This window comes from Lepus europaeus, chromosome 5, assembly GCF_033115175.1.
Source record: "Lepus europaeus isolate LE1 chromosome 5, mLepTim1.pri, whole genome shotgun sequence".
Lineage (NCBI taxonomy): Eukaryota > Metazoa > Chordata > Mammalia > Lagomorpha > Leporidae > Lepus > Lepus europaeus.
Genome location: NC_084831.1, coordinates 140,457,723 through 140,481,043, shown reverse-complemented (window position 1 = coordinate 140,481,043; position 23,321 = coordinate 140,457,723). Strand labels below are relative to the sequence as shown.

The 23,321-nt window shown below is 43.2% G+C and overlaps 1 protein-coding gene and 1 pseudogene across 1 annotated transcript in view; one reads left to right on the top strand and one right to left on the bottom strand.

Annotated features, from left to right (window-relative positions):
- RHEB (Ras homolog, mTORC1 binding) overlaps positions 1-23,321 on the top strand; it is a 59,913-nt gene that overhangs the window by 9,067 nt on the left and 27,525 nt on the right. Inside the window, exon 2 of the mRNA XM_062192878.1 lies at positions 22,354-22,425. Coding sequence (XP_062048862.1) covers positions 22,354-22,425 — 72 coding nt within the window. The remainder of the gene's footprint in view (positions 1-22,353; positions 22,426-23,321) is intronic.
- LOC133760518 (small ribosomal subunit protein uS9-like) lies at positions 9,110-11,107 on the bottom strand (annotated as a pseudogene).

The window sequence follows — 23,321 nt, the reverse complement described above, 5'->3', positions numbered from 1 at the left end:
GAGCCTAGAACTCCACCACTTTCTCAGGTGCATTAGCAGGGAACTGGATCAGAAATGGAGCAGCTGTGACCATTGTTGCAGTTGCTGGCCCAACTTGCTGTGCCTCAACGCTAGCCCCTCCTCAAGGACTTCTGAAATAAAAATTGGTATTTTCACAAGATGAAGAGTTAAATGTTAACTACATGATGGCATAGTAAATAATGTGAATCAAGTATGCAGATACTGGCTTTTATGGTTATATAGTTTTATGAAATGGAAATTATCTTCTAAGACTTGTGTCTTAGATATAAATGCATTTGGCTAATATTTTTTGCTGATTTTGAAATTAAATTACGTAAGAATGTTTTAAATCGTAGGTTCTGGAACTGTTGTTGCAGGATAGCAGATTCAGCTGTGGCTTGCAATGCCAGCATTCCATATTTGAATGCTGGTGTGGGTCCCAGTTGCTCTGCTTCTGACTCAGCTTCTTGCTAATGTTCCTGGGAGGGCAACGGAAGATGGCCCAAGTACTTGGGCCTCTGCTATCCATATGGGAGAACAGGATGAAGTTCCTGGCTCCCAGCTTCAAACTTGGCCCAGACCTGGCTGTTGGGGGTTTTGGGGGAGTGAACCAGTGGATGGAAGATCTCTCTCTCTCTTAAAGATTTATTTATTTTGAAAGAGTTACAGAGAGAGAGATCTTTCATCTGCTGGTTCACCCCCTCCTTGGTTGTAACCACTGGAGCTGGGCCAGGCCGAAGGCAGGAGTCAGGGGCTTCATTAGGTCCCCCACCTGGGTGCAGGGCCTCAAGCACTTGGGCCATCCTCACACTTCCCAAGTGTGTCAGCAGGGAGCTGAATGGGAAGTGGAGCAGCCAGGACTTGAACCAGCACCCACCCATATGGGATGCCGGTGCTGCAGGCTGACTTAACCTACAGTGGCAACCTCTTTATCTGTCTCTCTCTCTTACCCTTTCTCTCTCTCTATCTCTCTCTCTCTTTTTGTTGGTCTGCCTTTCAAATTAATTAATCTTTAAAATGAACTAGGTCCTCTGTTCTTGATTTGTATGAGTGGTTAAATAAAAACATAAATGACAAAAATTAACTGTGGTGTCTTTTTTAAAGGTTTTATTTATTTGAATGAGTTACAGAGAAGGTAGAGACACAGAGAGAGAAGTCTTCCATCCGTTGGTTCACTCCCCAAAGGGCTGAAATGGCTAGAGCTGACTGATCTGAAGCCAGGAGTCAGGAGCTTCTTTGAGGTCTCCCACATGGGTGCAGGGGCCCAAGGACTTGGGCCATCTTTCGCTGCTTTCCCAAGCACATTAGCAGGGAGCTAGATTGGAAGTAGAGCAGCCAGGACTCGAACCTGTGCCCACATAGGATGCCAGCGCTGCATGCTGGGACTTTAACCCACTGCGCCACAGTACCAGTCCCTGTGGTGACTAACTTTCATATGTGAGTGGAAGTAGGAGAGGAAGTACTGTGGAATTTCCGATCCCTGTGCAAGGAAATTCTTCCATTGTGGTATGGGGAGTTTCTGGCCTGGTTCAAATGGCCCTGTGTACATCAAGGGGCCAGAATACCTGACAATGGAGCGAAGTGGGTAAATCCACCACCTGCGGCACCAGCATGTGTCCATGTGCCAGCTGCTCTATTTCCCATCCAGCTCCCTGCAAATGTGCCTGGGAAAGCAGCAGAAGATGGTCCTAGTGCTTGAGCTCCTGCCACCCGCATGGGAGACCCAGTGATGTCCTGATTCCTGGCTTTGGGCTGGCTCGGCCCTGGTGGTTGTGGACATCTGGGGAGTGAACCAGCTGATGGATGATCTCTCTCTCTCTCTCTCTCTCTCTCTCTAACTCTTTCAAATAAACAAATAAATAAATGTTTTTAATACCAAAAAAAGGGGGTTACACCTGATACTGATATATGAAAACAATGCAAAGGTTTTGGATCAGAACATCACAAAGATTGCTCCTGGAGAGAAAGGACCACCACAGACATTCACTCTGCAGACATAAATTCTTATCTTTACGTTTCAGAGGCAAAAGTCACCTGTGTGCATGTAGCTTGAGAGGCCTATATTAATTTTCTGGGAATTTTAGTTGATATGTACTCACTGTGAGCCATTTCAGCAGAACTCTGAGCTACAGTAGAGCATTCTTTTCCATTCTGGGTGTCATGTGTTGAGGAGCATTACTAACCTTAGAGTAGAGGTTTTAAACTTGGAGTCGTGAGCTCTCCCTGAAATCTTGTACAGATTCTCAGCTATGTAGAAGCATTTCAGTCCCCCAAAAGATTCAGTTGCTGAAATTATTGGTTGAAAAGGATATTTTGAGGATCTTTGTTACTCGAATAAATGTTCATCAAATGCCTGAATAAATTCTTACCATGTGCTTAGACAGAGGCAAGGGCGCTTAGCACCCTTACCGTCAAGGAACTCACATCTAGTGAGGAAAACACAGGAAACAAATAGTGCTTCAGTACGGTAATAAGTCTTGGGGTTTTGGAGCATTTACTGGTGTGGAGTGCAGTTTTAAATACTCCACCTGTGGTGACTGATAACAGTGAGATGAGCCCAGTTAGGGACGTTGTACATTTTTGCTTATTTTGCAGATGAGGACACAAGTACAAAAGTAAGGACACAAGTAAGTAAGTGGCTGACTTAGAATCAAATTATAGGCCGGCGCCACGGCTCAACAGGCTAATCCTCCACCTGCGGCGCCAGCACACCGGGTTCTAGTCCCGGTTGGGGCGCTGGATTCTGTCCCGGTTGCCCCTCTTCCAGTCCACCTCTCTGCTGTGGTCCGGGAAGGCAGTGGAGGATGGCCCAAGTGCTTGGGCCCTGCACCCGCATGGGAGGCCAGGAAAAGCACCTGGCTCCTGGCTTCGGATCAGCGCAGTGCACTGGCTGCAGCGGCCTTTGTGGGGTGAACTAACGGAAAAAAGAAGACCTTTCTCTCTCTCTCTCACTGTCTAACTCTGCCTGTCCAAAAAAAAAAAAATCACTAGTGGCAAAGTCATGATTTGAACTCAGGCAGTGGCATCAAAGTTGACACTCTTTAAAACTGCACAAGTTATTGAAACACAACTAGGATAACTGCTTCAGAGAAAAAGAGCTAACTTCAGCATAGGTGAAAGAATTGTCTCCAAGGAAAAGTCGGTGTGACTCAGCTAGTAAAACAAGATCATCATGGGTATGGAGTAAGTGGCAGGGAAGTTGGGACTTCTGTGCCAAGTGTCAAGAACCATTTGTAGGTCCTGTTGAAAGTTTGATACTTTTTCCTACAAAAGGTAGGGAGTCACTTAAAGGATTTTAAGCAACAAATAAAATGATGATCTGTACCAGGGATTGGCAGACTTTTTCCCTAAAAGGCCAGATAGCAAATATCAAGCCTTGCATGCCATGTGGCCTCTATAGGAGAGCAGCCATAGATAATATGTCAACAAATGGTTGTGGCTGTGTGCCAGTAAACCTTGCTTTATGTATATGACACTTCAATTCTTGTGATTGTTACGTGTCATGAAATACTAGTGATTTTCCCGTCCAGCCATTTAAAGATGAAAAAGCTGTTCTTACTTAGCTCATAGGTGTTGTAAAACTGAAACAGACTGTGGGGCAAATTTCTTCCCTGGTCTGTAGCTTACTGGACCTTTCTTGTGTCCTCCAAATATGCCACCTGTACTCTGGGCAGTAGGGATGGGGAGTGGTAAGCGTGGAAAGGAGACAGGAGGAAAGGTGTCATGGGCTGGTTAGTGTGAGCAAGATGAGGACAGGGAGACTTTGTTCCTGAGGGAGCTGTAACTGTCCGTGGTTAATTTTGCCACTGGCTAAAATGAGAACTAGGAGGCCAGGGTCAGCTTTAGGGGATGGACTAGAGTTGTCACATACTGAGACTGACTTGTGATGTAGGAGGCAAAGCCCCTGGCTGCAGCACCAGCAGCCCATATGGGCACCGGTTCGAGTCCCAGCTGCTCCAGTTCCGATCCAGCTCCTTGCTAATGTGCCTGGGAAAGCAGCGGAAGATGGTCCAAGTCCTTGGGCCCCTGCAGCCATGTGGGAGACCTGGATAAAGCCCCTGGTTTCAGCCTGGCTGAGCCCTGGCCGTTGCCTTTTGAGGAATGAACCAGTGAATGGAAAACTCATTCACACACACACACACACCCCAGTCCCTCACTTTCTGGCTCTGACTTTCAATTGAATGATTAAATGTCTAAAAATCCTTGTCACATACCTGCCAGATCCACACACTTGCCTTGCTTTATGGATGCATTTCCCATGATCCTGGAGGCAGGTACTGTACCTGTACTTAGGCTTGTGAGGGTTTGCTGCTCCTGGATCCTTCTGTTACCACAGGGTAGGACCCAGGAGGCCACAGACACTCTGACTGCCCACTCAGCCAGGCAGGCTGCTGAGGATTCCTACCTAACTACACAATGTTTCTGCCTTTCCTGCTTGGAGGATGGGTGGTTGGTCTCCATCTCTAGACCCTTTTCTTCCTCTATAACTGTGCTAGACGTGTGCATATTTATAATAAATTGCTTTCTGAATCTTACCATGTTTCTGTATGAGCAGTATGCTAAAAAATTAAACTGTACATAAAATGAGCCCACCTTCATTTTTTTAGACCTATGGAAGTCTTCCTGGAGCTAAATTTATATAAATTTAGGGAGCTACCCTTACACAAAATGGATTCTTCTATTTATTCCCTTAGCCTATGTTATGGAGCAGCATTGTCCAAAGAAATTTAATACATATAGTACAAACCACAGGTAATTAGATTTTTCCAGTAGCCACATTAGGTAAGTAAAAAACAGGTGAAATTAATTTAGTACAATTGATTTTGCCCGGGATGTCTAAAATATTACCATTTCAGCATGTAGTGAATATTGTTGCTATTTTTACATTTTTTCTTAATGAATCTCATAAATCTTTTTTTTTTTTCTTTAATTTATTTATTTGAATGTCAGAGTTACACAGAGAAGAAGAGGCAGAGAGAGAAGGCGGGAGAGAGGTCTTCCATCAGCTGGTTCACTCCTCAGTTGGCCGCAACGGCCAAAAACTGCTGATCCGAAGCCAGGAGCCTCCTGTGGGTCTCCCACATGGGTACAGGGGCCCAAGGACTTGGGCCATCTTCTACTGCTTTCCCAGGCCATAGCAGAGAGCTGGATGGAAGTGGAGCAGCCGGGACACAAACCGGTGCCCATATGGGATGCCAGCACTGCAGGCGGCGGCTTTACCTGCTATGCCACAGCACCGGCCCCTCTTGGGTTTAACACCTCTCATGACTAGCCACATTTTAGGTGCTCTACACATGTGGCTGCTGCTACCTCATTGGACGGCATGGGTCTAATAAGGAGGGAGTTGATGTTGGTAAATGAGATCAGTACAGATTTTTAAGAACTTTTGAAGAAAATCTTCATAATATGAACGTACTGAACCATTCGTGGTGACTGATGAGTAGGCTTTATTTTGTGTCCCGTTCCCCTCAGGCTTTGTTATTGCTAGTTTGCTTCATCTTAAATTTCATGTTGTTCTATATATTAAAGATTGTGTTATGATTTGAGAATTTCTTTCCTCGATTTTCCTTAGCTCTTGCCTACCCTGAGTCTCACTGCCATCCTTCTCCCCATTTTGGCCTCAAATCTAAGAAAATTCATTCTTTGTGTTCAAACATTTAACTTCCTGCAGTTTGCTACATCTGTCCTTGCCTTACATTGGCTTCGTCTTTGTCATCCTATTTAAAATGTCTTCAGGAAAACAGTTCATGGCCCTTCTGGGCAGCACTTTTTCTTCCTTTTCGTTTAATAGCCCTTGTACTAAGTAAATAAAATTCTTCACTTTTGCAACTCATCCATATTACAATGTAAACTTTTTCTTAATTTCCTTGATAGGACACTTTCTAGTATCATATTCTTGGTAATAGTAGGCATGCAACTAATATTGTGTTAAGCAATACCTTTATGAGGCAGTTTTCCTTATTCTGCGCTTTCTTTGTGATTATTTGCTCATTAATTTTTTTCTCTCCTTTTTTCCTCCCTGAGCGTTTATTTTTGAAGTTAGGGAAACGATGTGAGAAAGAACAAGATGATGTCTACCCTGATTAATTCAAAGGGACAAGCAAGATAATTCATGTGAAAAAGTTTTGTGACCTCTAAAGCAGTACCTCACTTGTAGGTTCTGTTCAACAGTTACCTATTACATGCTGTGGTCTGTATGATGGAGATGTGGGAATGGATATTCCTATTAGAATCACACAGCGCCCTTTTCCAAAACACACAAACTTTTAGACACCTTTCATTAAAATTAGAATGCTAGGTATATATTTTTTTTTTTCAGAATTTTTCCTTGGTGGCTCTGCCTTATAAAAATATTGCCCCTGAGAAAAGCAGCAGGCACTCCTGCTGCCAATGCTACCATGGAGGGAACTTTTTTTACTGGAAGGGAGTGGACCACTGTGCAGTGTGTTACTGGCATCGCGTGCCTGGTAAGGAACATACTGTTAGGAAACTGTTGGGCAGTTCATTGTTCTCCATGCCTTTTACCGGTGGTGATGTATTCAGGGTACAATCCATTTATAACCAGACCACATTCATTTTGTCGGTTCTGTGTCTGGTCCCCAGTGAAGCACCCTCTGGGTGTTCCTGCTCTCACCTGGTGACTGTCTCAGTCCTCCAGAATGCAGTGGAGATGATGATACGCCAGTGCCTGGCTGTAAGGCTGAAGAACTTGGCAGCTTCTTCTGAGTTCTTGAGAGCCTAGATAACACTTGGGAGGCCTCAGAAGAAGCCACATGGCAAGAACGAAGGCCCAGCCATCCCAGACGCGTCTCGCCTGGCCAGCCTGGCTGCTGCGAACAGGCAGAGGAGTAACCGCAGTGAGCCCAGCCTTGCCTGTAGGAAGAGGAACAAGTGAAATGTTTGATTTCAGTCTCTAAGCTTTTGGAATGGTTGTAATGTAGCAATTGATAGCTAAAACAAATTTTCTACCTTAGGGAATGTGTATGTATGTGTGTTTCATATTTATTATTTTTATCACTTTGAAACTTTAGCTGAAGTAGTCATTATATATCATCTGCTTTAATTTCAGATTAATTTACTAGCAATAATAAAAAGTTACAGAAATGCTATTTTCCCTTAACTGATCATGTTTCTCTTAAGGAAAGTTACTAATACTAGTACTAATAGTGAAATTTATTGAGCACTTACTACATATTAATACTTACTACGTGTACCAGATATTCAAATGTATTTTCATTTAATTCTCACAACTGCCTTATAAGATAGGTGCTATTAATATCTCCATTTTATGAATGAGAAAACCCAGGAAAACTGTGTAAGTCATAGCTAATAATCATCATCATATGGCTTGGGAAAAAATAGTAAATGCCTTATCTTCCCTTTTTCTATGTATGTATGTATTTGAAAGAGAGAGGAAGAGACAGGGGGCTTCCATCTGCTGGTTCACTTCCCAGATGGCTGCAATGGCTGGAGCTGGGCCAAGCAGAAGTTAAGAACTTCAGGCCGGCGCCGTGGCTCAACAGGCTAATCCTCCGCCTTGTGGCGCCGGCACACCGGGTTCTAGTCCCGGTCGGGGCACCGATCCTGTCCCGGTTGCCCCTCTTCCAGGCCAGCTCTCTGCTGTGGCCAGGGAGTGCAGTGGAGGATGGCCCAAGTGTTTGGGCTCTGCACCCCAAGGGAGACCAGGAGAAGCACCTGGCTCCTGCCATCGGAACAGCGCGGTGCGCCGGCCGCAGCGTGCTACCGCGGCGGCCATTAGAGGGTGAACCAACGGCAAAGGAAGACCTTTCTCTCTGTCTCTCTCTCTCTCTCACTGTCCACTCTGCCTGTTTAAAAAAAAAAAAAAAAAAAAAAAAAGAAGTTAAGAACTTCATCTGAGTCTTCCACTGCTTTACCAGGCCATTAGTATAGAATGCCAGCATTGCCGATGGCTTAACCCACTGGGCCACAATGTTGGCCCCATTATAGTCTTGTCTTTTCTCCCCACCCCCCCCCTCTTTTTTTTTTTTTTTTTTTTTTTTTTTTTAATATTTATTTGAAAGAGCTACAGAAAGGCAGAGGCAGAGAGAGAGCTCTTCTGTCCTCTGGTTCACTCCCCAAATGGCCGCAATGGCCAGAGCTGGGCTGATCCGAATCCAGGAGCCAGGAGCTTCCTCTATGTCTCCCATGGGGGTGCAGGGGCCCAAGGACTTGGACTACCTTCTACTGCTTTTCTAGGCCATATAGCAGAGAGCTGGATTAGAATTGGAGCAGCCAGGACTCGAACTGGCACATCCATATGGGATGTTGGCACTGCAGGCAGCAGCTTTACCAGAAGTGTAATGTTTTTAAAATTCACCTATGGTGTTGTATGTGTAAGTAATTTTATCTGGTCGCCTGTTGTGGTGGACATTTGGGTGGTTTCCAGTGTGTAATTATTGAGAATAACGCTGTTAGGAACATGTGTGCATGTCTTTGTGGATGTGAAGTCATTTCTCTGTTACAAATAACTAGCAATGGAATTACTCGGTCACATGTATGTTAAGTATATATTTTATGGGAAGCTATCAGACTTCTCAAGTATTTGTACCATTTTATGCTTCCAGCAGCTGTGGATAAGAGTTCTAGTTGTTGCCTGCCTATCTTTAGTGATACTTAATTTTTGGTGGTCTTTTTAACTTCAACCACTCTCACATGGTAGGTTGTGGTTGTATTTGGGTTTCCCAGTGACTAATGATGTTAAACATCTTGTCATATACCTATTGGTCATCTGTATATCTTTCGTGAAGTGTCTGCTCAGCTTTTTGCCTTTATTATTGGATTGTTTTTATTGGTTTATTCTGAATAAAAGTCTTTACAAATATGTGTGTGTGTGTGTGTGTATGTAGAGAGGCTATTTCTGCCTGGTCTGTGGCTTCCTTTTTCATTTTCCTGTGTTCATCAAAGAGCAGAAGTTTGTAATTTTGGTGGAGAACAGGTTATCTCTTTTTTCTGATGGTTTTATTCATTTGGTATCAAAGATCACAAAAATTTTCTCACATTATCTTCTGGAATTTTTATGGTTTTAAATTTAGGTCTATGATCCATTTATAGTTTAGTTTTTTTTTTTTTTAATCCCACAATCACTGCTTTATAGAGCTGATCCCTGATCTTCATGACAGGCGTATCTGTAGGATTTCTGGTAGCGAGCATAGCACCGGGGCCTCCAAACTTGTTGGACTTGCAGCGGTGGGGGTCAGCTACTAGCAGGATGAGTCACACAGGGTAAGGATGTCTTTGGTCTTCTTGGAAGCCTCATCCACATAAGACTGGTAATAGGCCACCAGGGCTTTGGAGATGGACTGACTGATAGTATAAATCTGAGCCACATGACCACCACCCTTCACTCGGACCCGGATGTCAATGCCAGCACACCGCTCTTTGCCTAGAAGCAGAACAGGCTCCAGCAACTCGTACTGCAGAGTAGGTAGCTCAGTCACCTCCAGGGATACCTCAGAAATCTGAACATAGACCTGCCATGTGACCAGCCATCCCACTCCTGGGAGTTTACCCAAGGGAGATGAAATCAGCATATGAGAGAGTTACCTATAGCGCCATGTTTATTGCAGCCCAGTTCACAGCAGCTAAGGTTTGGAATCAACCCAAATATTTGTCAACTGAAGACTGGATAAAGAGCTTACGGGATACATACACCGTGGGATACTACACAGTGGTTTAAAAAATGGAATCCTGTCATCTGTAACAAAATGGATAAAACTGGAAAACATCATACTTAGTGAATAAGCCAGTTCCAAAAGGACAAATACCATATGTTCTCCCTGACTTATGGTAACTAATAGGACACCTAAAAGGTATTCTTTATAGTGCAGTTGACACTTTGAGATGTGATGACTTTGAACAGCCCAGCCCTTGCATCGACTGTTGAGGAACAGTTTTTTTCATACTATTTGTTGAACTCCTTACTTAGTATAGAGTTAATCTTATGTGTATAAAGTTAATTGAAAATAGATCTTAGTAAAAAATAAGAATGGGAATAAGAGAGGAAAAAGAGAGGTAGAGTGTGAGTGAGAAGGTGGGTATGGTGGAAAGAATGAGTGTGTTCTTAAAGTTGTATTTATGAAATACTTGAAATTTGTATTCCTTATATAAAATTCTGGGGGTGGGGAGGAGTTTCTTCTAACTAACTAGTCCCAAGAAGTATCTTCTAGCACAGTTCCTGAAGTTACAGGTTTTGTACTAGGTAGAAATAAGCACCCTCCAAAAATAAGCCATCCAGTGTGGTAGCCACTACCACATGTGGCTCTTGAGTACAGGAGTGTGTCTAGTTTGAATTGAGATGTGTTTGAATGGGAAATACACATTTGGATTATAAAGTTTATGTGTGAAATAAAGAATGTAAAGTAATAAAAAAAAAAATCACCTCCAGGAGCCTCCCGTTCACCTTGATAAGGCCATTGCCCCATTTGCAATGTACCATGGCTGTGGCTATCTTCTTGCCTTGGGAGACCTGGACAGACTGTAGCAGACCCTTGTGCGATATGGTGTGGACAGACTGCAGAGATCCTCACTGTGAGGCACCTCAACTGGAAAAGGCTGTTTTTTTGTTTTTCAGATTTATTTATTTATTTGAAAGGTGGCAGGGGGGTGGGGGGAGAGGTCTTCCATCCACTGGTTCACCCCCTAAATGGCCACAATGGCTGGAGCTGGGCCAGTCTGAAGCCAGGAGCTTCATCTGGGTCTCCCAGGTGGGTTCAGGGGCCCAAGGACTTGGGCCATAGCAGAGAGCTGGATTGGAAGGAAGTGGAGCAGCTAGGACTCGTTGGAATTGGTGCTCATAAGGGATGCCAGAGCCACAGGCAATGGCTTTACCTGCTATGCCTCAGCACCGGCCCCTCTAGTTAGTTTTTGTATATGAGATAAGAGTAAATAAGTAAAGATTCTTCTTCTTCTTCTTCTTCTTCTTTTTTTTTTTAATTTGAGACAGAATTCCCATCCACTGGTTCACTCTTCAGATGCCTACAGTAGTGTCTGGGACTGGGCCAAGCCAAAGCTAGAAACACAATCCAGGTCTCCCTCCTGGGTGACAGGAATCTAGTTGAGCCATCACCAGTACCTCCTGGATATGCATTAGTAGGAAGCTGGAGCCAAGACTCGGACCCAAGTACTCTGATATGCGACCCAGACACCTTAATGGCATTTGAGCTGCTAGGCCAAATACCTGCCCCAGAGAATTTTTTTCCCCTCATTTTGGGAGTTTGTTAGCTCTGTATTCTTACTTATTTTCATCTACTTGAAAGGCAAAGACTGGTGGTGGGGGGAGGTAGACACAAAGAGAGCTCCTCCATATGTTTGTTCACTTCTCAAATGCCTGCAAATGCCTGAGCTAGATAGGCCAAAACCAGGAGCCTGGAACTCTGTCTGGGAATCCCATGTGAGGAGCAGGAGCCCATCATCTGCTTCCTCCCAGGATGGTTAGCAGTAACTGGATTGAAAGCAGAGGAACCACAACTCCAGCCTGCACTCTGATAACGGGATGCACGTGTTGCAAGCAGGGGCCTAACCCGCTGTGCCTGAAAATTCTTTCAAAACTAAATAACACTTGACTTGGAGTTAACATACATGAAAACTTGTCTTTTTTGGTGTTAGAGTTCAATGAGTTTTGACAAATGTACATGGTTATGTAGCAACAATCAGGGTATCGAAGAGTTCTGTCAACTCAATAAGTACCCTTGTGCCCCGTTCTAGTTATTCTTTCCCTCTTCCGTTTTCTGTCCCTGCAGTTTTGTCTTTGCCAGAATGCCAGATAAATGGCATTATTTTTTGCGTCTGGCTGTTTCACTTAGCGTAACATATTGGAGGTTTATCCAAGTTGTGTGTATCACTATTTCATTCCTTTTAAATGCTGAATGATATTTCTTGTTGATTAACATAATTTGTTTATCCACTTACCTGTTGAACAACATTTGATTTATCTCCACTTTGGGACAGTTATGAATGGCCAGCATAAACATGCATACACATTTTTGTATGACTATAAATTTTTTTAAAGATTTATTTATTTATTTGAAAGTCCGAGTTACACAGTGGAGAGGCAGAGGGAGAAAGATCTTTCATCCGCTGGTTCAATTCTCAGTTGGCTGCAACGGCCGAAGCTGTGCTGATCCGAAGCCAAGAGCCAGGAGCTTCCTCCGGGTCTCCCACATTGGTGCAGGGGCCCAAGGACTTGGGCCATCTTCTACTGCTTTCCCAGGCCACAACAGAGAGCTGGATTGGAAGTGGAGCAGCCAGGACTCAAACTGGTGTCCATATGGGATACCGGTACTGCAAGTGGCAGCTTTACCGCTGCACCACAGCGCCGACCCCTGACTATAAATTTTCATTTCTCTTGAATAAATATCTAGGAGTGAGATTGTTGGGCCATTTGATAAGCATATGTATAACTTTTAAAAAGCTGCAGAAGTTGCTCCAAAGTGGCCCACCATTTCCCATTCCTGCCAGCAGCGGGTGAAAGTATCAGTTGGTCTCTTAAAAACAGAAAAGAAAGTGTCAGTTGGTATATTCACCAACTGACTGTAGTATTTTTTAAAGTAGGTGCGTGATATCATTGTGATTTTGTGGTTCCCTAGTGAGTCATGTTCAGCATCCTTTCTTGCACTTATTTACAGTCTGAGTATCTTCCTTCCTTGAAGTATCTTCTTCCTTCAAGTTTCAAGTTCAGATGTTGCTCACTTTCTTGTTAAGTTTGATACATACATATTCTTGATCCCTGGGCTTTGTGTTCCACTCATAAAACAAGGATTTTCTCAGCAGTCTAATTTTTATAAAGTCCTCTATCTTTTTTTGCCCCCATTGATTGTCTGTTGGGTGTTACATCTAAGAAATCTTCACCTAACTCATGTTTACAAAGTTTTTCTCCCACATTTTCTTCCGAAAGTTTCATTGTTCAGATTTTAAATTTAGGCCTGTGATCCATTTTTTATATTATTTTTTATATGGTACCAGCCAAGTATATAGTCCAGTTCTTTTTTTTTCTTTTTTTTTTTTTTTCTTTTTTTAATAGTGACATCCCTTTGTTTCAGCAACATGTTGGAAAAGACTGTTTTTCTCTTGAATTGCCTTTGCACCCTGGTTGAAAGGTCAGTTGATCATATGTGTGTGGATCTGTTACTGCAGGCCATTCTTTTTTATTTATTTATTTATTTATTTATTTTTTGACAGGCAGAGTGGACAGTGAGAGAGAGAGAGACAGAGAGAAAGGTCTTCCTTTGCCGTTGGTTCACCCTCTAATGGCCGCCGCGGTAGCGCGCTGCAGCCGGCGCACCACGCTGTTCCGATGGCAGGAGCCAGGTGCTTCTCCTGGTCTCCCATGGGGTGCAGGGCCCAAGCACTTGGGCCATCCTCCACTGCACTCCCTGGCCACAGCAGAGAGCTGGCCTGGAAGAGGGGCAACCGGGACAGGATTGGTGCCCCGACCGGGACTAGAACCCGGTGTGCCGGCGCCGCAAGGCGGAGGATTAGCCTGTTGAGCCACGGCGCCGGCCTGGCCATTCTTTTTTAAAGACTTATTTTATTTATTTGAAAGGCAGAGGCAGTCATTGACAGTCCGCTGGTTCATTCTCCAAATGGCCGCAATGGCCAAAACTGAGCTGATTCGAAGCCAGGAGCCAGGAACCTCCTCTGGGTCTCCCAATGAGTTCAGGGGCCATCTGCTGTTTTCCCAGGCCATAGCAGAGAGCTGGATCAGAAGTGGAGCAGCTAGGACTCGAACAGGTGCCCATACAGGGATGTCAGCACTGCAGGCAGTGGCTTTACTCACTACGCCATAGTGCCGGCCTCAATGGAAGCCATTTTATTAATTTAATTTCTGTCTTTATGTCAATACTACAATGTCTTGATTGCTGTGTAACTCTTTAAATCAGGTATATTGTGTCTTAAGATTTTCTTCCCCCCTTAGAGATCATTTTTTCCATTTTTGTTTTTTATTGTCACCTATTTTGAAGTATATTTTTTTAAAAAGTCCAATTTTCATTTCAAGTCCATTTTTCAAAATTCTGATCTTCCTGACATTTCACCTTGTCATGTCCTTTTCCGGGCTGGAAAAACCTCCAGTAAAAAGTCTTCAGTTTAACTTTTCACAGTGAGTATCAGGGACCTCATAGACTATTAGTCAGGTATATTATTATGCTAACATCTTTTTAAAGAATGGGACATGGGATAGGACTCAAGCTACTGTTTGTGGATGTAAAATGTACTCTGTTGACCATAATCTGAGAAAGGCTTGCTCGGCTTTGGGAATAGGGTCCTTGAAGTTAGTGACTGTTCATTGAATACATGCCAGGTACTATGCTTTATAGCTGTGATTTCAGTTAATCCTCAGGATGAGTGAGAATTTTGAGACCCAGAGAGCTTAACTTCGCTAGAGATACAACTAGGGTTAACACCATAACTAATCTTGAATTCAAATCCTGGAACTTTACCCACTATCTTATTTCTACTAATTATTGTATTTCTGAAACAGATGTGTGTTGTAAATTTGATTTTGCCATCTCTTGGTTCCCAGAGCTTCTGTCATTGACAGATGCTGCATCTTGGAGTAAATGGAATCCTGGTGAAGTGGGGGAAATGGGGTCCAGTTTTTTTATCCCAGATCCCTGCTCTCTATTGAAAGCAGCATTCTACATACAGGCACTTATACAGAGCACATAGTGATAGTTTATTTAAAAGGTGGGCGTAGGGGCTGGTGCCTGTAGTGCCGGCATCCCAAATGGGTGCTAGTTCAAGACCTGGCTGTTCCACTTCTGATCCAGCTCTCTGCTATAGCCTGGGAATGCAAGTAGAAGATGGCCCAAGTCCTTGGGCCCCTGCACCCGTGTGGGAGACCTGGAAAAAGCTCCTGGCTCTTGGCTTCAGACTGGTTGCAGCTCCTTCCATTGCAGCCAGTTGGGGAGTGAACCGACAGGTAGAAGACCTCACTCTCTTTCTTTCTCTCTCTTTCTCTCTCTCTCTCTCTGTAACTCTGACTTTCAAATAAATAAATAAATCTTTAAAAAAGAAAAATGTGAGCATAGTTGAGGAGTGGAGTGTGTCAGAGGGAGTAAAAGGGTGGGGGAGAAGTAGAGAGGTGGTACCTCTGCATCTCCTTTAGTCTTGGTCTCCCACAAGAAGGGGCGGGGGGAATACCTCCCAGCCCCTCCTCTTTTGAGGTAATGTGTTCACCTGGGAATTTTATGATACCTCCATAAAGTTGCAGGTGATGCTTAAGATACATATTTACACAACTTCCCCCCCACCCAGGTCCTGAGAAAGGGGTGTTCTGATTGAGAAGCGGGATAGAATTACAGGGTTGGGGACTTATGGTTTGTGACCTCCAGCTCAGCTAGCTACTTTATCCCAGACCACTAGAAGTGGGGAAAGATGATTGTCATGTGGTAAGTTTTATTTTTAGCCTTGTGGAAATTACCAAAATCATTTACTTGAAATTTATGACCTACACTTTATATCACTTACTATTGTTATTGGGGAACATATTTTAAAATTAATATTTCGGGTTCTTGTCTCAAGCGTCCTAAGCTTAGACATAAACAATACAGGCAAGGTTCAGGATTTATTTGGGGAAGTGAGGGCTTTATTTAAGGGTGAGGGGGATCAGAAAGATAACTGGGAGAGAGTTCCATACCAGGCAGGCCAAAGGACCATGTGCAGGAGTCCACCAGCTGGAGCTGCACTGAGAAATTGCGCAGGCCGGAGTGGCAGCAAATACCTGCGGCGGGCTGGGGAATGAACAGGAGGAGAAACAGCCAAATGGCCGCACTCTCAAGAGATGCACGTGAGAGCAAGGGTGGGCCCTGGGTGCTCCACGCCTCTTACTTCCAAGAGGGAAGTGGCTATGTAGTCAGATTGGCAGGTGGGCATATAGAGGTGAGATCAGGTAAGGGCGTGGTCTCCAGCTCATGAATTTAATGCTATCTGCCTGCCCATATCAAAGATACCCTGTGTTGTTAAACTATTGGACTCATCCTTAGCACTTAGAACTACTACTATAGGAGGGAAAGTAACTACACAGAGCACTCCTAGAGAGAGGACAGAGTAGCAAAGACCGTGGCTTTTTAACTTGATCTTAGCCGAAAGGCAGAGAAGTGATAAGACCATGGCTTGTTAATGGTCACCAGCTCAAGTGGTTGTGGGATCTTTCTGCAGCTTGGTTCAGACTCACAAAGCAATTGATTAAACAGTTGTGACAGAGGGAATTAGCGGCTTCTGATGAGTTGTGGAAAGCGATTTCTCTTGAGGCTTAAGGTGGATAGAGGCTCCTGGCTTCGGATACCACCCAGCCCTGGCTGTTGCAGCCATTTGAGGAGTGAAACAGCAGACGGAAGACTCTGTTTATTCCTCTCTTGTCTGTAACTCTGCCTCTCAAGTAAATAAAAAATCTTTGCAAAAGAAATACATTTTATGGTCACCTGACATAACATGTATATAACATGAAACAGACATTTCTTAACACTTCTGTTCTTTGCGATCTGTGCTGGTATACCTAAAAACGGTACGGGATCATGGCTCAGCATGTTGATTTCCTGACCCTCTGGATCAAAGCTGCTGTTTTGGTGATGAGAGTCAAAGTATGAACACCAGGGAATCTCTTGTCTCGTGCAGATGTCAGAAGAGGTACAGTCTGAGTGTAGACAGTTTATGCACACGGATGTCAGAGTCTCTCAAAGTGATGCTAGGAAATTGGGGTGAAGATGACAGCTGTCCTCATAATAATGAGTTGTGTTCCAGGTATCTCACATACATAAGTTTTAATGGACTCCCCCTTTTGTCAGGTGACTTTCTTGATGTTAGTAGTTAGTAAATTGAAAACCATTATATCCCAGTGAATTGTTCCCGATGTTGATGTGTGTATATAATCTAGGCATATTTTTAGAGAACAAGTTTGAAAACAAGTTCAAAATTAAAATAGTTACACAAACAATACCTATTTTGCAATAATCGCGAAGTATGTGATCCAACATAGTGTACCTTGAAAGTGTACCTTCTGTAATAAAAAATGCTGGGTGAAAAAAATTTACTGTATTACATTGTTGGAAAATAAATGTACTATTTACATTGTTGAAAAAATATATAAATGCATAAAATTATGCTGTTTTTATATTTTTACTCACAGGAGATTTTTGATTTTTTTGTAGTTTTAGAGTGGTTTTTGGTTTGCAGGAACAATATTTTAGAATTTTTTAAAAATATTTATTTATTTATTTGAAGGCAGACTTACAGAGAGGCAGAGAGAGAGAGTGATCCTCTGGTTCACTCCCCAGATGGCTGCAATGGCCAGAGCTGTGCCAATCTGAAGCCAGGAGCCAGGAGCTTCTTCTGGGTCTCCCACATGGGTGCAGGAGCCCAAGCACTTGGGCCATCTTCTACTGCTTTCTCAGGCCATAGCAGAAGAGTTGGATCTGAAGAGCAGCAGCCGGGACTCGAACTGGTGCCCATATAGGATGCCAGCACTGCAGGTGATGGCTTTACCTGCCCACAATGACACAGCATCAGCCCCTAGGAAGAGTGTTTGGAAGTTCACTGTGGGAATTGGGATATATCCTGTTCAGATGTTTTATATTGCATGTCATAAAACGAGTGAGTTATGTCTATTTTTCTAAAGATTTGATCTGGAGTTTGAGATTCTCAAACTGTACAGATTTGTATGTCTTTTGAGAGCATGATTGTTGCTGAAACATCTTCAGGAGATGACTGCAAAAAGCAAGAGTAAGTATATGAAGTTATGAAGGAAAATTTTAAAAGGTGACCACAGTAAAGAACATGATATGCCCCTTTTGGGGCCAGCGTTGTGGCACAGCGGGTTAAAGCCTGGCCTGAATTGCCGGCATCCCATATGGGTGCTGGTTCAAGTCCTGGCTGCTCCATTTCTGATCCAGCTCTCTGCTATGGCCTGGGAAAGCAGTAGAAGATGGCCCAAGTCCTTGGGCCCCTGAACCCACCTGGGAGACCCAGAAGAAGCTTCCGGCTTCAAATCGGTACAGCTCCGGCCGTTGCGGCCATCTGGGGAGTGAACCAGTGGATGAAAGATCTCTCTCTGTCTCTACCTCTCTCTGTAACTCTTTCAAATAAATAAAATAAAATCTTTAAAAAAAAATGCCCTTTTGTAGCTGCAAGCAAACTTCCTGCAAAGCTTGACCAAAAGGCTGAATGGCTTCTTCAGAGGACCTCTCTTCAAGCCAGAAACGACAATAATCAGAACTGAAAGCACTTGAAAATGAGCAGTGGGATTTATTTACAAGGATAAATTACTGTTTAGTGCCGACTTGTAAAGGTTTCAAGCCTTTCTGTTTCTTGATTTCAGTAATTAATTGTCTCCCCTTGGAGTAAGGGGTGGTAAAAGCAAGGAGAGACCCAAGGGAAACTCAGCTTTTCTTCAGTACCATTTCTGCCAATGAATAATACCTTTCTCTCAGGGGCCAGTCTGATTGAGAAACCCTAAGGGATAAGGTTTTAAATTCTGGTATCCCAGTTACTCTTTTTAAGATTTATTTGATTGAAAGGCAGAAGTTAGAAGGAGATCTTGCATCCATTGGTTCATTTCCCAGATGGCTGAAACAGCTGGAGCTGGGCTGGTCTGAAACCAGGAGCTTCTTCCAGATTTCCCACAAGGGTGCCAAGGCCCAAGGATTTGGGCCATCTGCTTTCCCAGGTGCATTAGCAGGGAGCTGCAGTGGAACTGAAGCAGCAGGGACTCCAGCCTGCGCCGACATGGGATGCGGGTGCCCTGGGCGATGGCTTTACCCACTAAGCCACAGCACTGGATGGGTGGCGGAGCCATTTATGCTTTGTGAAGACAGCAGCTGGCTGTTTGGATTAGATTACATTGTCTGCTTTTACTGGGATAATTGCTTTATGCTTTTCAAATTAGTCTGAAATATTTTATGCCCTTTATGATACAAGTAGGAAACTGTGTAGAGATAATTGTGTCTTCAGTACGTGATCCTTTTATCTGTCACTCCATTTTGGGACTTTTATCCCATGTTAATATAATATGTGTAACTTTGTTTTCAGTTTGAATGTGGCTTCCTGAATTTCATGTAACTGTATTAGTCAGCTTTTTGTTACTATAACAAGCTGTCTGAGCAGGCTGCTATCTAAAGAAAAGAGGTTTATTTTGGCTCTTGACCGGAGGTTCCCAGCCCAAAGAGGATGACACTGGCTTTGTGAGGGCTCCCTTGAGTGCATCACCTCATGGAAGAAGCACACATGGTCTGTTGTCTGTGCGCTCCCTTCTTAGAAGGTCACCAGGATTCAGTCATGGGGGGATCCCCACCCTAGTGATCTTATCTAATCACTTTCCAAAGATCCGCCTTTGAGTGCCATATGGATTATGTTTCCATCCTCTTAATATCATTAACGAGACTTTGGGGATGAAATCTCCTGCATGAGTTATTTCGGGGGCTGGGGTGCAAATCATATTCAAACCATAGCAGTAATTCCTGAAGCTATGCTCCCCTCCCTTCAGTCCTGCAAGTGAAGTTGAGGTCTGCCTATGCCGCTGCAGAGAACTGTCAAATCCAGTGTTTCTTGCTGTTTCCCAACTCTTAGGGGGATTTGCATATCTTATCCTTAACCTTTCACTATTTTTAACCCAGTTCTGCTTCCAAAAACTACATAAACCCTTATTCTCTATGTATGTAATGGTATTAAAGTACCTATGTAAGAGTATTAAAGCCTACATGGAGTAGCTAGAAGTACCCACTGAACACCCTTAGTTTCACTTTGTCTTCCTTCTTCCTAATTAAACTTCTTTTGCTTCAAGTACTAGTGTTCAGTATAAGTAGAAATTTCATTTTTTTTAATTTTTAGGTTTTGCTAACATAAGGGAGTTTCCCCCTTTTTATCTTTTAAGATTTATTTATTTACTTGAAAGTCAGAGTTGGGGGGGAGGGTCCTTCTATCCACTGGTTCACTCCCTAGATGGCCGCAATGGCTGGAGCTGCGCCAATCTGAAGCCAGGAGCCAGGAGCTTCTTCCAGGTCTCCCACGTGGGTGCAGGAGCCCAAGGACTTGGGCCATCTTCTTCTGCATTCCCAGGCCATAGCAGAGAGCTGGATCAGAAGTGGAGCAGCCAGAACTTGAACCGGTGCCCATATGGGATGCAGGCACTGCAGGCCGTAGCCTTACCTGTTATGCCACAGTGCAGCACCCCCCCCCCCTTACTATTTTCATTACATGAAGTAGTATTGCTATATTTTGAGTTAAATTCTCCTTTATGGGCTAGCGTATGTAAGATGGTTTCTTCCTGCACTACTATCATATCCCTGTGTCCATGACTGAGTACCAATAAATACAGATTGATTTGTTTCTTGATTTTATTGAACTGTATTTCCTCTTTCATTGATATAAAATTGATCTTTTGTGCTATCTAGATGAAAATGACCTTCAGAGATGTGTTTTAATTGCATTCATTTTTCAGAATTCTGAGTGTGTGTTGCCCGTACCTTCCAGTTGTTGATGGACTAATTAATAAATGAGGATAATTTTAGATAACTTCAAGTACTAAGCAGAAATAAGACAGGAGATTGATAAGGAGTGGGTCTTAAACAGTGTGGTCCTAAAGAACTGATATTTGAACTCAGACTAGAATGACAAAAGTGTGTCATACATTCAAAGATCTAGAAGGTGGCGGGGACAAAAGGGCCAAGGCAACTGGGAACTTGGCAGGAGCAGAAAGGATGTGACTGGAGTCGTGGCCCAAATCCATGCTCAGGAATTGAGAAAGCTTTCTAATTGCAGTGAGGATTTTTTAAAGCTTTATTTTCATTTGATTGAAAGACAGACTGAGAATGATCTCCCATCTTTTGATTCACTCTCCAAATTCCCGAAACAACCAGGTCTGAGCCACATTGAAGCCAGATCCCAGAACTCAGTACAGGTCTCCCATGTGACAAGGACCCCGTTCTTTGAGCCAGCACCAGCTGCATTCCAGGATGCACAACAGCTGCAGGAGCTGGATCAAAGTGGAGTAGTCAGGACTTGAACCAGGCACCCTCTGTGGAATGCAGACATCCCAAGAGGAGGCTCCACTGATATGCCACATACCACCCCTGCAACAAGGTTTTAATTAGAGAAGGAACATTTAATTTTCAAAAATTCATGTAGGCTGCTTTGTAGAGAATACTTCAGGTTTGAGAAGTTCTGGTGGACACTTTAAATTGTATGTTGGGCCCATAGTACCAGACCCTCCCCTCTTGGGCTACTTTCTGACATCTGTGCCAGCCACCTTTTCCCACTCTCCAGACATGTCCCTCCTGCTTTTACCACGTTCTTTTATGTCTGATGAGTGGGAAATAGGTCTGCCCACTTGCGGATTTCTAATTGTCTCTCAGCAGCTTCTATTTCTAAGCCAGCTTTTTAATTAAATAATTAAGTGTTTGAATTTATGAAGTAGGCCTTTGGTGTTGACAACATTGTGTCTACCATCTGCAAGCAACACCTGTTTGTGGTTTGGAAGCGGGAAAAGTGCAAGTTAAACCTCAGGAGCATAAGATTGGTGTTAACGTAACTCTTTTGCTTTCACTGCACATTGTTTTGAGGTGGGAGTTAGGTATGGCAGGTAGAGTGTAATAATGTTGTAAGGTTGTAAGAGAAAAGGAGAGTATTGGGAGTGAAACTGGGGAGGGATTGCTTCCTTTTTCCTGGTGATAAAAAAGCTGAACCGTTTCTTCACTGGATACAGACCCTGTTCTGAAGTCTTCCTGCAAAAATTGTAGATAGAGAGTTGAGAAGTTGGGTCTGTTTTTGTTGATTTGAAAATGTGTCTTAATTGTCTGGGTACTCTAGACCTTTACTGAATGAGTGACAGGCTTTCTATCTTCAAGGAGTTTTTAAAATGAAGACTTTCTTTACATATTTTGAGATTACTCTTTTTTTAAAAGGTGTACCTGATAGCACTTCTAACAGTCATATGAAAGAATATAAGCTAGTTATGTTTTATTGATTTCTATATTAAAATTAAGAAGCCTCATTTCAAGGACACCAGAATAATTAGCTTAGTTTAGACCTAAATTAATAGTTCATCTCTAACAAAATTTCTGATGTGTTGGTCAGTCACAAAAGTGTTTATTTGTAATGGCTTAATTTCTTTAAATATACATATATAGCTATATATATACATATATACATACTGGTATAAAGCCACATTAATGACATTTTTTAAAAATAGCTCAAATGCTAATTTAAAAAATGTTTTCTGACACCCCCCCCCCATTTTCCCTTGTTACATCTACTAGAATGGTTTTAAAAAAGAAAAAAACTAGAATTAAAGTATTTTTTACCTTAGTATGCCAGTACATACTGAGCTGTTGTTCTCTTTTATAGGGAAATCCTCATTGACGATTCAGTTTGTTGAAGGTCAATTTGTTGACTCCTACGATCCAACCATAGAAAACAGTAAGTATTGTTTTCAAGTACTTATAAACTAAGAATCATTCTTTTGCATACAAATAACCATTGTGTATTCATGGAAGCTTTGATTACAGGGGGAATTCAGTTATATCTGTGTCTCTCTGAGGTCAAAGAAAGCTTGGCAGAACTTTATTGCCTTCTTTCAACATCCCCTACCATCTAGAAATTGTTAGTTAAGTTAGTAGAAATTGGTGTTCTGTTGGACCATTCTCATATTCCAGCATCTGCTTTAAGAAAGCAGGAATAGAAAGTGCAGTCTTGGGGGGGGGGGGTCCCTTGTTCCTCTCAGCAGCAGCCCTTTTTAGGGATTTCAAGCTTGAAAAGAAAGAATGAAAACAGTCCTGATCCCTTGTGCCTTACTCTGTAGCACTAGTCCTCCACCCACCCCTCCCAGTCCTAAAGACTTGAAAGAAGGCCATGGAAAAATGGAAAAATGAACTGTTCTGGGGCCAGAGAGAGCATTTGAAGCACGAAAAAGAGGTTGGCTGAGAAAACCTGTTGGCATTTCAAGCCATGTTCAGAGGAAAAGCAGTCAACCAGAACCACAACCTTTACTTGATTCAGTTCCCATCTGTGGTTTCAGAATCCTCCTGGAGGATTCTAGGACTGTGAGGCGAATCTCGATGTTCTGCGGTAGGTATCTCTGAGGATGACTCCATGCTAGGCAGCTGGTTTGTTGGAAATCGGTCTCTCTACAGGTGAGGCCCTGGTACCTTTCTAGGTAGGCCCTGGAGCCAGTGTTCTCAGGTTCTTGAGACCAGGACTTACTGAGGATTTGTTACCACGAACTTACAGATTTAAATGCCAGATTCATTAAAAAATGGCCTAATAGGCATCAGACTTAACAGCTAGGTTCATAAACATATAACAACTAGGTTCGT